At 39.4% G+C, this 12926-nt stretch overlaps 1 protein-coding gene across 4 annotated transcripts in view; it reads left to right on the top strand.

Annotated features, from left to right (window-relative positions):
• Nucleotides 1-12926, top strand: part of IQCH (IQ motif containing H) — a 113522-nt gene that overhangs the window by 95929 nt on the left and 4667 nt on the right. For all 4 annotated transcript variants that reach the window (XM_039490403.1, XM_039490402.1, XM_039490401.1 and 1 more), the window contains 4 exons: nucleotides 4118-4285; nucleotides 10067-10192; nucleotides 11392-11453; nucleotides 12760-12868. In XM_039490403.1, the coding sequence (XP_039346337.1) occupies nucleotides 4118-4285; nucleotides 10067-10192; nucleotides 11392-11453; nucleotides 12760-12868 (465 nt within the window). The remainder of the gene's footprint in view (nucleotides 1-4117; nucleotides 4286-10066; nucleotides 10193-11391; nucleotides 11454-12759; nucleotides 12869-12926) is intronic.

Raw genomic sequence — 12926 nt, 5'->3', positions numbered from 1 at the left:
GACTGTCCAAAGCCACGTAATTATCCACTGATCAGGTACAACACGGGCAATGGCAGTGCAAATGTTGCTTACACTCCTTGCTTTTGTGTCTGAAGCCTGTCTTGGAGGGACCCCTTCTAGGGGTGAGGGATTAATTGTCTCTCAGCTTTTGAGATCTTTCCCTCCTTCCCCTATGTTGAGGCTTCCAGCAAAGCTTTCACTTACTGCTGACATTGATTGTGGCTTTACTGCTGTGGCACCAGAAACTGGACGGAGATCATCAACTCATGTCACATGGGTCACTGAACAGGCATTGGATACTAATGACGGTTGGTCACTGCCATTTTGGGACAGACTTGAACCTATGAACTAAATAGTTTCCATAATCCTTGATCCTCTCACTCAAGCCATCCAGTTCTCACTCTCTTTGTAGAATACTTATTTTAGATTCTAAACCTAATTTTCACACACTTGCTATTATTGATTTATTACTAATACTTATGAAATGCATTTAATATGAATTCATCATGAACTACATGTGCTGTAAAAATGTAGCTCATTTGAAGGGTTATCACATGCTGAAATAGTCTAAATCTATTGTATTTTGAAAGCTCCTTCTCACCTCCATAGAAAGTGACTATGTAAGACTACATTCTTAGGGAAAATTAAGCATTGTAATTGGTGAAAGTTCCCTCTATTGTTAAGCAAAGCCAGCCATCAGCATCTGATTTGCATTTTATACCATGCAGCAGGAAATATTTAAGTTGACAAATAGCATATTTAATACAGCAACAGATACTTGGCAGTTAGTTATTAACAACTGTTACAGATGTGATTTATTTGCTGTTATGAAAAGGGCATTACTGTGTGAATACGATTCAGAAATTAGCTCCAGTTTAGCAAGAGGCCTTGGCTGCCTGACCTCTTAATATCCTTATAATGATGCCATTTACCACTCAAAGGCTTATTCAAGTCACTCACTCCTAGATTTGTTTTAAAGGAGTCCACTCTAGGGCAGACATTTTATGTATGTTAATGTATCTGATTGCAGGGTTAGGCACATGGATTTTTGGGGCTAGTCTAGACTAGAATTGCTACAACAGCGCAGTGTACCACTGTAGCGCTGCTAGTGCAGAGAGCTTCTCCCGCCAACATAGCGCTGTCCACAGCGGTGCTTAGGTTGGTGTAACTTACGTCACTCAGGGGTGGCTTTTTCACACCCAAGTGACTTCAGTTATACGGAGGTAAGTGCTAATGCATATAAGCCCCAAATGTGAAAAATGTAACCGCAAAGTATGTTCAGGCTTCTGTGAGTACAACAGGCTGGAGGAGAGGGGGATTCAAGGAGCTTCCCTAGCCACAACATGGGCTTTGTGCTCCCCTTAGCGCAAGATGAAGCTAGTGCCACTGCTAGCAAAAGTCTCCTAAAAGTGGGTGGGAGGAGCTTTCCTTCTCCCCCTCCCCCGCGACGCTCCGTACTAGCCACTGGAGCAAAGGGGATAGATGCTATACCCCCTTCAGGTGTGGCACAGTGCCCTCCCTCCCTGCCCGTGTGCTCCCCTTGCTCCAGGAGGCATAGTACACGTGTCAGGCATGAAGCTTCCAAGAGCTATGGCTAGGACAGTGCACCTCTGTGGCATCCCAATGCGTGATGGCTCTTAAAGGCACAAGAGCCCCAAGTCTTCCTGAAAATACGGTTACATTTCAGTTTCCTTCAGTGCAAGTGTGTTGCTATTATCAGCTCTGTAGGACTTCATAGATGCTCCACAAGATACTTGTTCATACAGTTAATGGTGTGCAGGGAGGAAGAATGCTTAGGGCTCACACCTAGGACTTGGGAGACCTTGGTTCAGGTCCCCACTATGCCACAGACTTCCTCTGTGACCATGCGCATGTATCTCTGGGACTCGGTTCCCCATCTGTAAAATGGGGGCTAACAGCACTGACCTACTTTGCAGAGATGCTGTGAAGATAAATCCATTAAAGACCATGAGGGTGCTCCAAAAATATGGATGATGGCGGTGGCACACTTCAGGGTGCAATTCAGACCAGCAAGAGGACACTGCTTGTATCATTACCCTGAGTCCCCCACAATGCTTCTGCTACTTGAGACTCCCAGCCTGGGCCACACACACAGCCAGCATGCACACTATGTTTTGTAAACTGTACTGCTCTGATTCAACCACTTGGAATCCAACAACCTGCCAGCAGTTCTCTCAGACACATTCTGTAGACTTAGTTAATATTAGCAGGTGACCCCAACGCACCCCCAGTCCCATACTTGCCCACACCCCTGTGCTCTGCAATGTCCAGCCCCCTCCTGCAATATTCAGAGGAATAAGATCCATTTGCTCCTTTAAAGAGACAAAACCTAACAGCTTGCCACATTAACTGGAGTTAACATTCACTTTAATCAAACACAGCACTGTGGGTTTAGATTAAAAGTAAAATAAGGTTATTAACAAAAGAAGATAGGATTTGAAGTGAATTCAAGTATAAGAAAGTTAGAAATGTTTACAAGCGAATAAAAGTGAAAATACCTGTCTAAACCTCTAAAACTTAATCTCGCAAGATACAGCCTTGTCCAAGTTGTCTTTATCTCACCCCCAGTCTTCTTGCAAGGTGACTGATCCCCCATTTTGGTCAGGATCTCCTCCAGAAATCCAAAGTGCTGTTTCCTTTGTCATCTTAGGTGAAAGAGAGAACTTGGGGTTTTCTGCCCCTTTCTTTTATAGTCCAGTAAACCTTTGAAATGATCCCTCAAAGTAAAGAGTTTATTCAAATGGGGAGGAAGGCAACATGGAGTCTGGTGGTAAAGGAAGCTCCATGCTCTTTCCCCCGCTGGGGTTTGCTAAAATGCAAATTGTTCTGTTTCCCACAGTCTCTTCCCCTTGTTAGCTTGATGGCCCTGTTTACTGCTTATATTTAAGGTGGTGTAAACCCACATTCCTTTGTTTAGGATAGATCTATTTAACACCTTTACCAAGGCAAGGCTGTCTGGTTGTGAACATGGGTAATAACATCGTGCGGGCGGAATTTATAACTTTACATATAATGTTGCTACACACATTTCACCATGATATTACTGACCAGAGAGTGAATAGTTTTCAAATGATACCTCACAAGGCATAGTTAGTACAAAGATTATTACAATTGTGTGTGAATACAGGGTTGTTTAGGGTCATATCAATTCCTATGGTAGATAGAGGCTAGTAACCAGACAGCTTATTTAACATTCCTTGTAAGTTGGACTTTTATCTCTAATAATATATAGGCTTAGACATAAAGAGCCAAAGTTTCAGAATTGAGATCAACTTGTGTCCTCACAACACCCACATTAGCATTTGTGTGCCAGTGGGTAGTTCAATGTGCAGTGAGCCAGTTTGTGCAGAGGCAAGGCTTTATGGGTGCACGTGTCACTCTCAGCCCTAACATTTTAGGGCCTGACTCTCTGCTCACAGTTACACAGATGTAAATCTAGAGAGTGACTCCATGGAAGTTAAACCTGCAAAAAAGTCAGTGTAAGGCAGAAGCAGAAGCAGGCCCCAAGTCACATAACTTGCTTACATACAAGACAAAGCAACTACTGTTTATGATGCTGTATATTTCAGTAGGAATATGCATTGCTAAACACCATCACTAAAATCATGCAATGACTAATGCATATGTTATATACAAATAGCATTGCTTTCTATGTGAAACTGTCCCTTTCACTCACATCATCACTCTGCCCTTAAGGCCCTCGTGGTTACCATCTCAAAAAACCATTGTTTGGTTTTTGTGTAGCTAGAGTGTTTTTTAACTGTACAAAATTTTTAGGGGAGAAAATCCCAGTTGTACATTTTAGCTCCATTTATGAGCTGCTCCACCGCATGAGCTCATCTACATGTACGTCCTTAATTCCTGCTAAAACCTTTGCAGTGAGTTTTGCTATTTTCTTGTAAGTCTTTTACTCAGCCTTTCAATATTCTCTGGTAGGCAGTTTTCTAAAATGATGTAAGAGTTTTGATTGTTCCAGTTTGGAAATGGTTTCTTTATCTCAGTCAAGTAAATGATGTACCAGCATTCATAAACCAGTGGAATCCCAGCTTCATTAAATAAACTTGGTGAATTTCACTTTTTTTTTTGGTTGTCTTAGGTGTGGGTAACAGACCTTGACCTTTGCTATAGTGACCAGCTGGCCTTTACTCAGCTCATGTTGTATGTGACAAATGGCAGTTTGGATGGGTGCTCTAGCTGCTTTGAAGTACCACTTACATGGAAGAAAACAAAAAGTCACAGTGTTCAGAGTGAGGAGGCAGAAACTGTAAGTAATGTTTCATTTCCAACTAACATTGTTAAGTTACTTCGGGTATAAAAGGTTGTTCAGCACCTTCACATTCAGCAACACCAGTTAATTTGTGGATTCCAAGGTTTGGGGTTTCCCTTAGCATAACCAGCAGCTGCTGTACAGCACCAAAGGTTAATAATGGAGCAGCTACTTCTCTTGCATTTCAGGAAGGTTAAAAAAATGTGACATCACATTAGAAATGAAAAGAAAGTGATTGGCCATTTATGTTCATTCTGATTAGCCACATTTTTCACCCATCAGTATTGGTTCTATTTATGGCACTAATTAAATGATGAATACTCTGAAATAGTTCTCAGAGTTTTAAGGAATCTTGTGATATTTAATTCTTAAACTTTGTGAAACAAGATAACAAACAGGTGGTAAAAGGGGCACTGTAGGGAGAGCACCACGGTGTCACAAGAGCTAAAAGGAGGAAGGATAGTCATGGTCCTGTGGCTGAGGTCCAAGATTAGAAGTCAGAACCCCTGTGTTCTACTGCCTATGTAAACTTTGGGATGACACTTAACAGTTCTGTAAATTAAGCTTCCACATCTGCAAGATAGTGCTGATAATACTGCCCTACCCCATAAGGATGTTGTGAGGCTAAATAAGTCACAATTAGTAAAGTGCTTTGAGATGCTCATATGGATAGTGCTATTAAAATGTAAACTATGGTTATTGAATTTAGTAAATTTAATAAACTGTTTGGCTTATCAGCCTTGAGATTGTCCTTATGATGGTGGCTATCACCAACAGAAGGACAGACAAGGTGAAACCCTCTGGAAAAATTAGGGTGAGTTAAGAGGCGGTGCCAGGAGAACAACTGCAGTGTTTAGGTGTTTTATTAGAAAACGCACAAACCGCTTTTTCTGTCTATAAAGGAGAGATGTTGTGCCATTCCAAAAAGTGCCAGAGAGTTGTAATTTAGAGGTTAATGAGATCCTGATCTATTGTTCTTGTCAAGCAACCACTTTAAGTTGGAGAGGAATGAATTAGTCCCAGTAGTACATGTTCTAGAAATGAAAAGTAATCAAGTAGCAACTTTTTGAATTAAAATTCTGTCACGATTAACATAAACTGTCACTCTATCCTTAATTTTTTCCTCTTCTTTATATCTTTGGCTCTTACCTCCTTAAAAGTTAACTAGAAAGAAAGTACTATCTTTGAAGATCTTTCTAAAAAAAAAAAAAAAGAGAGAGAGAGAGACAAATGTTTTTACAGCACATGATCTGTAATGAATGATTAAGTAAAGCACTTTGTGTAAAATTATGATGTTAATAATGAATCTGTCCCCTTTATGTATTATATATTCCCAATGCTGCTAGGGCTGATATTGATAAAATGGAGCAACGACTGAGTTTGTGTGACGATTGTATTTTTAGAAATTCTTCTTTGAAAGAACAAATTTCCTAGATACCGCTGCTACTGTAATTATGTAGAAAACCAATCACTCATTATAGTTAGGATACATTATCTTCTAGACAGATGAGGCTAAATAAGCAACACATTAATAATTCATACTGCAGTTCATTATGCATGTGTATGCATGCTTTGTAGCTGAAATAAGCACCTCATCAACCTGATGCCAACCCTTAAACAATAGTTCTGTGTTATTGCAGCCACATTCAAGTTTACGCTTGTTAAACTGCTACTTGGATTATTTTATCAAGCATTCATTTATTTGTGGTCCCCTACTGCAGAGAACAGATTTTGGAAGCTCCTTTTTTAAGTTAATGACTTGAGCAATGGCTGTTATTAATTCTCAGAATATTATAAACATGATTAATTTTCAGGCAGAGATGTATTATATAAGGATTTCAACTATGTCAACTTAAATGCATCAATGTCAAAAACAATATCATTTTGGGGAAAATACTGTAAATTACATGCTTCAAGATGCAGTATCCCCATTCAAAGATCTAAGAACCCAGTCCTGCAAACAACACCAGACTCAACCCCCAGTTCAGGAAAGTATCCTCAGTCAGGACAGGACTTAAGTATGTGCTCAAATGCTTTTCTGAATCTTAACCATAGTGTTATCTCTTTTGATTTTAAGGGCTACTCATAGGACTGTATGCACTATCCCTTCTAATAAGTCTTGGCAGGACATGGCCTATTTAGGCACCTAACTTCTGTTGATTTCAGTGGGTGTTAGGCACCTAAATACCTTTGAGGATCTGGACCATAGTCACTTTAAACCGTGCCTAGAAAAATATTATTCATGAAAAATGGTATTTAAGGTTTTCTATATTTAGCATTAAGTATTTTTGTGATGATTCAGGTGTTTTAATGAAAGATGACTTAGAATTAATATTAACCATACATTTGTTCCACATTGTTTTTCATGTAGGGACTGATCCTGGAATAGCTGCACATTCAAAGCTCCCCCTAACTGCAAGGCTGAATTGCACAGCAGAGGGCACGATGATTCTAGTATCAGGCTTCTAATGAGAACAAAGCTACAATGTGGCTATGATTTAAAAAACTCATTTGAATTACTGGCCCTAGTTTTGCTGTTCTCTGGCAGGAAAAGTCTATTGATTTCAAGTAGGAGCTATGGCTTTATAAGGACTACTAGATCAGGCCTACTCTGAAAAGGACAAGGGACTGGTTCTTCTCTCAGTAAGGCACAAAACTTGGCAGTTAGATTTACATGCGGGCATGGAAGGGATGGTAAAGACATCCCCCACCCTTCCTTATAGAGCTACAGGTTTGTCTTCATTAGGTTTTAAAGGTGTGTTGTTAGGGCTGTCTCCAGGCTTCAGCTGAGCCCACTAGCATGTGCTAATGTAAATGCTGCCTCGTCTACACTTATGCAATGTGCTACTTACAACATGTGTTCTAACAACACCCCTTTAAATCCTCATAGTCCATCCCTTTGCGATGATAATGTAATCTGAGCACAGGATTGGTAATCCAGGCTCTGACACTGTAGCTTTTGAAAGTAAGTTAAGCATCCTGTCCATTTCCCATTACACTCACTGGAAAGACTATCAGTGACTTCAAAGAGATTTGGGTCAGATCCCTTGTACTGGCTGAAACCTACAATGAAAAACAAATCAGTATGGGGTTTGAGCCTGAGAAATGTGTCATGATATTGATTGGGCAGCATGTATAAGCAGAACTCAGGTCCATTTTCAACACAGAGCTTGGGTGGACTGTAAAGGATATTTTAGAATATTATGTTCCATATTTGCTAAATCATTTAGATTCTGCCAACCTTATACCCAATGACTATCACCTCATTCTCATGAAATATGTCAACTAAATCTGTGGGATTATTTATGAGAGTAAGGTGCTACTTGATTAAGGGTGGAAGAATACACCTCTTAGTGTTGGTCACAATGCTTCTGTTATCCCTAACTGATTTGATTTATCCAGCAGTTGCGTTCTCATCTCCATTTTCTATGTATTTAAAGTGATGCTATCAAATTTGTTAGCCCTAAAACTATACCTGCCTTGACAGTTGACCAATACTGAAGGACTTACAGTTACGATGCCATGTGTGTATTTTTTCCCCAAACGTATGCATCCCAGAGCAACGTTGTTCTTTGATCCCACTTCCCCTTTTTAACTACAATTCCTGTTTTCATTTCTGAACGGATATGATACCCTATTCCTTTGAGGCATAATAGAGAAGAAGGCCAAGACTAATATATTTTCCCAAATTCAGAATACTCTCTTTTTGCTCTAAAGCTACTTGACCAGCAGAGTCATGTAGAGTGTATGGATTTCTGAGTGAGCACAGCATACAAGTGACGGCAGAATTAAAGCACTTCTCATCCAACGTGAACAATATATAAGTGGAGCAAATTCGGCTTTTTGGACGTGCTGTACTCAGGCGCCACTCACTTCAATGTAATGCTGTGCAAAAGGTTCATGTAGAGTCACAAAGCCACCTACAATCAAGTTGAATGTGGGGTTTTACTACAAACATTCAGTGGGCCTGAGTAATGTTGTTTGCACAGTGCTTGTGACTTAAAAGCTCAAATTACTTTACAGAATAGGTCCCCCAACTTCCATTGACTTCAGTGGTATAAATCAGTTCCGCTCCATTGACTTTAGTAGAGCTATGTTGATTTGCACCAGGTGAGAATGTATCCCAGTGAGTGGAGCGTCTTGCAGGATCATACCCTGAAGGCCTGATTTTCAGTTACACTAAAGCCCCTTTATGCTGCTCTGGCCATAATGATGTAGAATGACCTTAGTGTGAATGGGTATCAGTCTTTAAAGCAGTTTAAATCATGAAGAGCTTTTGGTCATATGTGTAGGTAAACAAGGTTTGACTTGCAGCATTTCTAAAAATTCAGTTTCTAAAACCCCAAACTCCAAGCAAACAAGTTTCTAAAACCCCAAATTCCAAGCAAACAAGTGATTCATTGCCATCCACTGCAAACTGAACCCACAAAGCTCATCCATATCTATTTTAATGAGGAGATATATGTGCCCATCTCAGGGCAGAATTTCCCCTTTGGCTGTTGTAATTTTCTTATTTTTGTCTTAAGTTGCAACACTAAGACTGGAATTATGATGCGACTTCATGGTAATTACCATGCAATAACATGCTCAGTAATCACAATGGTCTCCTACACACTGATAGTTCTGGCTTCTGCTTTTTTATGTGAGAAACCATGATGTGGCAGATATGATATTGACAGCTGGGATGGTATTGAGCTGTCCTGTCTGAAACATGTTGACCGTTTTATTACTTCTTTGATGATTGTTGCTAAAGATACTGAAGAACCATGCTATCAGATTGAAGAGAGGTTGGTCATATCCTGCTTTGGGATGCTGTTACTCTAAAAGTAAACATATATTGATTGCAAGACCCTTAACTGTTTGCATCTTTCACACATCTGGTGCTCTGAATTTTGGTATTTGTTTTCTTCGTTTTGCTGTGTTTTACGGTGTCCAGATTCCTGAAAATGCAGAATGGTCCTTCAGACCTCAGCTCTTTGCCAGGGAAGAAGAATCTCTAGCTGGCTTTGCTCTGTCACATTGGCTTAAACTTTTTAGATTTGTAATACTCTAATAACAAAAATTATACTGCATTTTACGTGCTACAGTATAAATACTTAATGACCTCTGCATTTTCAAACACAAACTCTTAACAAATGCAGATTGGGGGTGAGGCATCAAGTTACGAGATTTACATAAAGAGAAAGCCAAATGTGCATGCAAATGCAGTGGCTGGATGTGCAGACCTGGAGTGAGGCCAGCTGTAAATCTGGCTCCAGGGAATCTATATGCCATCCTCTGTTCATAGCTCACGAAACTCCATTGACTGTCACACTGGAATTTCCATTCATATCAATAGCAGTTGAGTATAAAACTTGAAAACAATACAGATTTGCACACAGTGTGAAGATTCTGCTCTCAGCTATAGCAGTGCAAATCTGGAGGGGCTCCACTGTAGTCAAAATCTGATAGAATGGTTCCATAGCGCTTCAGTCATCAGTGAAGTAATTGAAACATCTTCAGGTGATTTACAAAGAGCATTTCAGGGGAGTTACTCTAGATTTACATCAATATAGCTGAGAGTAGAATCTGCCCCACAGAAACCTACATTGCTTCTGAGTTATATGTTCAACTGATATTGATCTGAATGGGAATGCCACTGCGAATAGAAATGGAGTTACTCCACATTTACACCAGTATAACTAACACCAAAAGTCCTTTATATTTAAATAGCAAATTGTAGGTGCTTTATATAAAATGATATGAAATGAAGAATCATATGTTGTTGGTTTTTTCCAGCCGTCTCCAGTAAGCAGCCGCTGTGCAGTAATGAGCAGTCAGCTGAGGCACTCCAACCTTTCAGTAATTTACTATAGTGTTCTCCTCCAAATATGTAAGGCTCATGGCATTGGATTTGATGTCCAGGTATGGAAGGAGAAATATGTATAGAAAAGTGTAATAGTCACTCTGCCTAACTTCTGTCTGGCAACTATAACCCTCTGAAATCATACAGCACAATATCGTGTGCAGGAGTTCTGTTATATCGGACAAAATTCACAATAAAATTGTCCTAATATCTTGTTTGTGCCATAAGGCAGACCTGGCAGTACTTTAACACACAACTCTTTTTTAACAGATTTACTAAGACTATTGTATGAAAGCTAAATTACAAAGGGTTCTTTAGCAGGCCTCATATAAATTAGTCTGGTTTTGCAAAGGTTTCCTGTTGTTTTCCTTTAGATTAAGTATATTTATTTGACTCCTTAATAGGCGACTGTCCTGAGGATCTGTATGAGTGGGCTTAAAAGTGGGGGTGGTTCTGTGAAGAAGGAGATTGAGAGATGTCAGGTGATAACAGAGAACAGAAGGATGGATGGAGGATGAAGAGAAACAGACTTCACTGGAGAAGGAAGAGGTAGAGGATTGTGAATGGAGCAAGAGAAGAGAGCAATGAGATAGTAATAGTGGAACATTGAAAAAGAGGGGAAGAGATGGTATGTAGAGAGGGAATAATAAAAGGAAAGAGTATCTGGATCCTGGGGCAGAAGTCTTCCATGTGGTCACTCAGCAAAGACTTCATACTCTCCTACTCGCCTTTCATATCAGGAGACATTTCTCATGTTTCCAAATGATATGATAATGGGTGCTTAGCGCCTCTGAAAATCAGACCCTGTGAGTTTTGTCACTGACTCCCTTGGAACAAGGTCTAGCCCAGAATGAATTAGAAGATATAATGAAGACTAAAAACATTTTCAATTTTTCTCAACGTTACAGAATGTAATGCTCTTATGGACCTTCTTTATCTTGATGAATTAACAAAGTGTATACATAAAATATCTGTGACCATCCACCATTGTAGAAGGCACAAAATATTTGTTTCTGGACAGATTCTGAAATGTGTATATTTGCATTTACATAGAATTATTATATTGCATTCTCCAGTACAAATTACTTAGGTTACACGGAGTCATAATCCAGTACATATAGTTTAAAACTCCTTTCTTTGATGACATGATTTTGTACGTACCATCCTTGCACAATAGATGTTAGCATCTCTTATTGTAAGTATCAGTATGTACACTGTTTTAAGCAACAGTTAAAATAACTGTTTTTCAATGTAACAGGAAAAACAAGGAACAATTTTTATACTGTATGAAGATCGCAAGCGGTACAGATTGGGAATGATGTAAGTAGACAGTATAAGTTAAATAGCTAAGTAAGCAAGTGAACAGTTATTTGAGCTGAAGAAGATGAAAATACAAAGTATTACCATCATGGATTTTAATAGAAGTGTTGATTTACTGGAAGACTATCTGGCAATTCAGTGATTGTCACCCACTATTTAGTTGTGATGTGATGACTTCCAGTGAGACTGGCCTGTTGAAAGAGTTTGGTAAGTGGGTGTAAGGGTGATAGTGTAGTTTACACACCAAGGGAGCTAGAAGGAGAGTTAGCAAGAAACTCAACAGAAGGGAAGATGTAGAGGATCTAGGGTAAAATTTTCAAAAGTGACTTGGCACTTAGCAACTGTAGTCTCCTAAGTGGGACTTTGGCCTTTTGAAAATTTAACCCCTAAATTAGTGTTGGTTCCACCCTAGTGAACCTTACACCTTTTTTCTACCCCTCTTAGAATCTTGGACTCACAATCACTTCCTAAGTATAACTCACACCACCTTACGCATCACTGCCTCCAGATCTGGTCTTATGAAATGAGGCTGACTCTCATCCAAAGTTTGCCCTTACTTACATCCTGTGGAATCTCTAACAGTTTCTGTTTGATATTTCTTTTCCCTCAAACAAGACTGCTAAATACATGTCAGGCAACCATTTTAATTTGGAAACTAAGTTCCAAAAGTGTAACCGTTTGGTTCAGGTTGTAACATTTTTTAAATAGCTCAGCCATATAATTCATCCTGCATTTTACTGCACTGTGCTTAATGTTCATTGCAACTGACATGTGCTAAATGAGGCATATTCCCCCTCAATGAAATATGCTATTGTGAGACTCTGGATGTACTATCAAGAGATTAAAGCCCCAAAGACTAATACTAATATTTCTAAGTACAATGCAATAGTCTAAGTAGTACTGATGCAGTTCAAGTGTCTGTGTATCACAAAAAGGAAGTGTTACGCATGAATTGTATTTGTGTATGCATGAAGTAGCAACAATTCTTTTAAACTAATTTTAAATGTTAACATATATGCTAAGGGCACTGTCCTAACTCAGTGGTAGCCTTGTGCTTGGAATAGCTGAACCTACTGCTCTCCCCTTTGCTAAGTTGATTAATAAATAATATTTATTACACAAATCCTTTCTGTTGACAAGTTAAAATGGAGCCTCATCTTTCAGATCTCCCTGAAGATTGCCACCTTGTGAGATTGAAAATACTCATTAAATTCCATCACCAGACAGGCACAAATGAGAGGCCGATTGTTTTTAAGCATGTGAAGGGAATCATTGGTAAACTCATTTGTTTGGATATCATTAACAGAACAATCGGAGAGGATCTCCAGGGGGTCCTCATGACCTTTGCTCACAATCTCTTCATCATCCATCAAGAAATATCAGCACCTAATATGCAAGGCGAGACCAATTTTAAGGTGAGGTGTTAATTAACTAACGATCCTGGTTAATTTCTATACCAGGGCTGAAAATACC

The sequence above is a fragment of the Mauremys reevesii genome, linkage group 10 (genome assembly GCF_016161935.1).
Source record: "Mauremys reevesii isolate NIE-2019 linkage group 10, ASM1616193v1, whole genome shotgun sequence".
NCBI lineage: Eukaryota > Metazoa > Chordata > Testudines > Geoemydidae > Mauremys > Mauremys reevesii.
The sequence above is the reverse complement of the archived record's forward strand: the minus strand, read 5'-3'. Positions and strand labels throughout refer to the sequence as shown.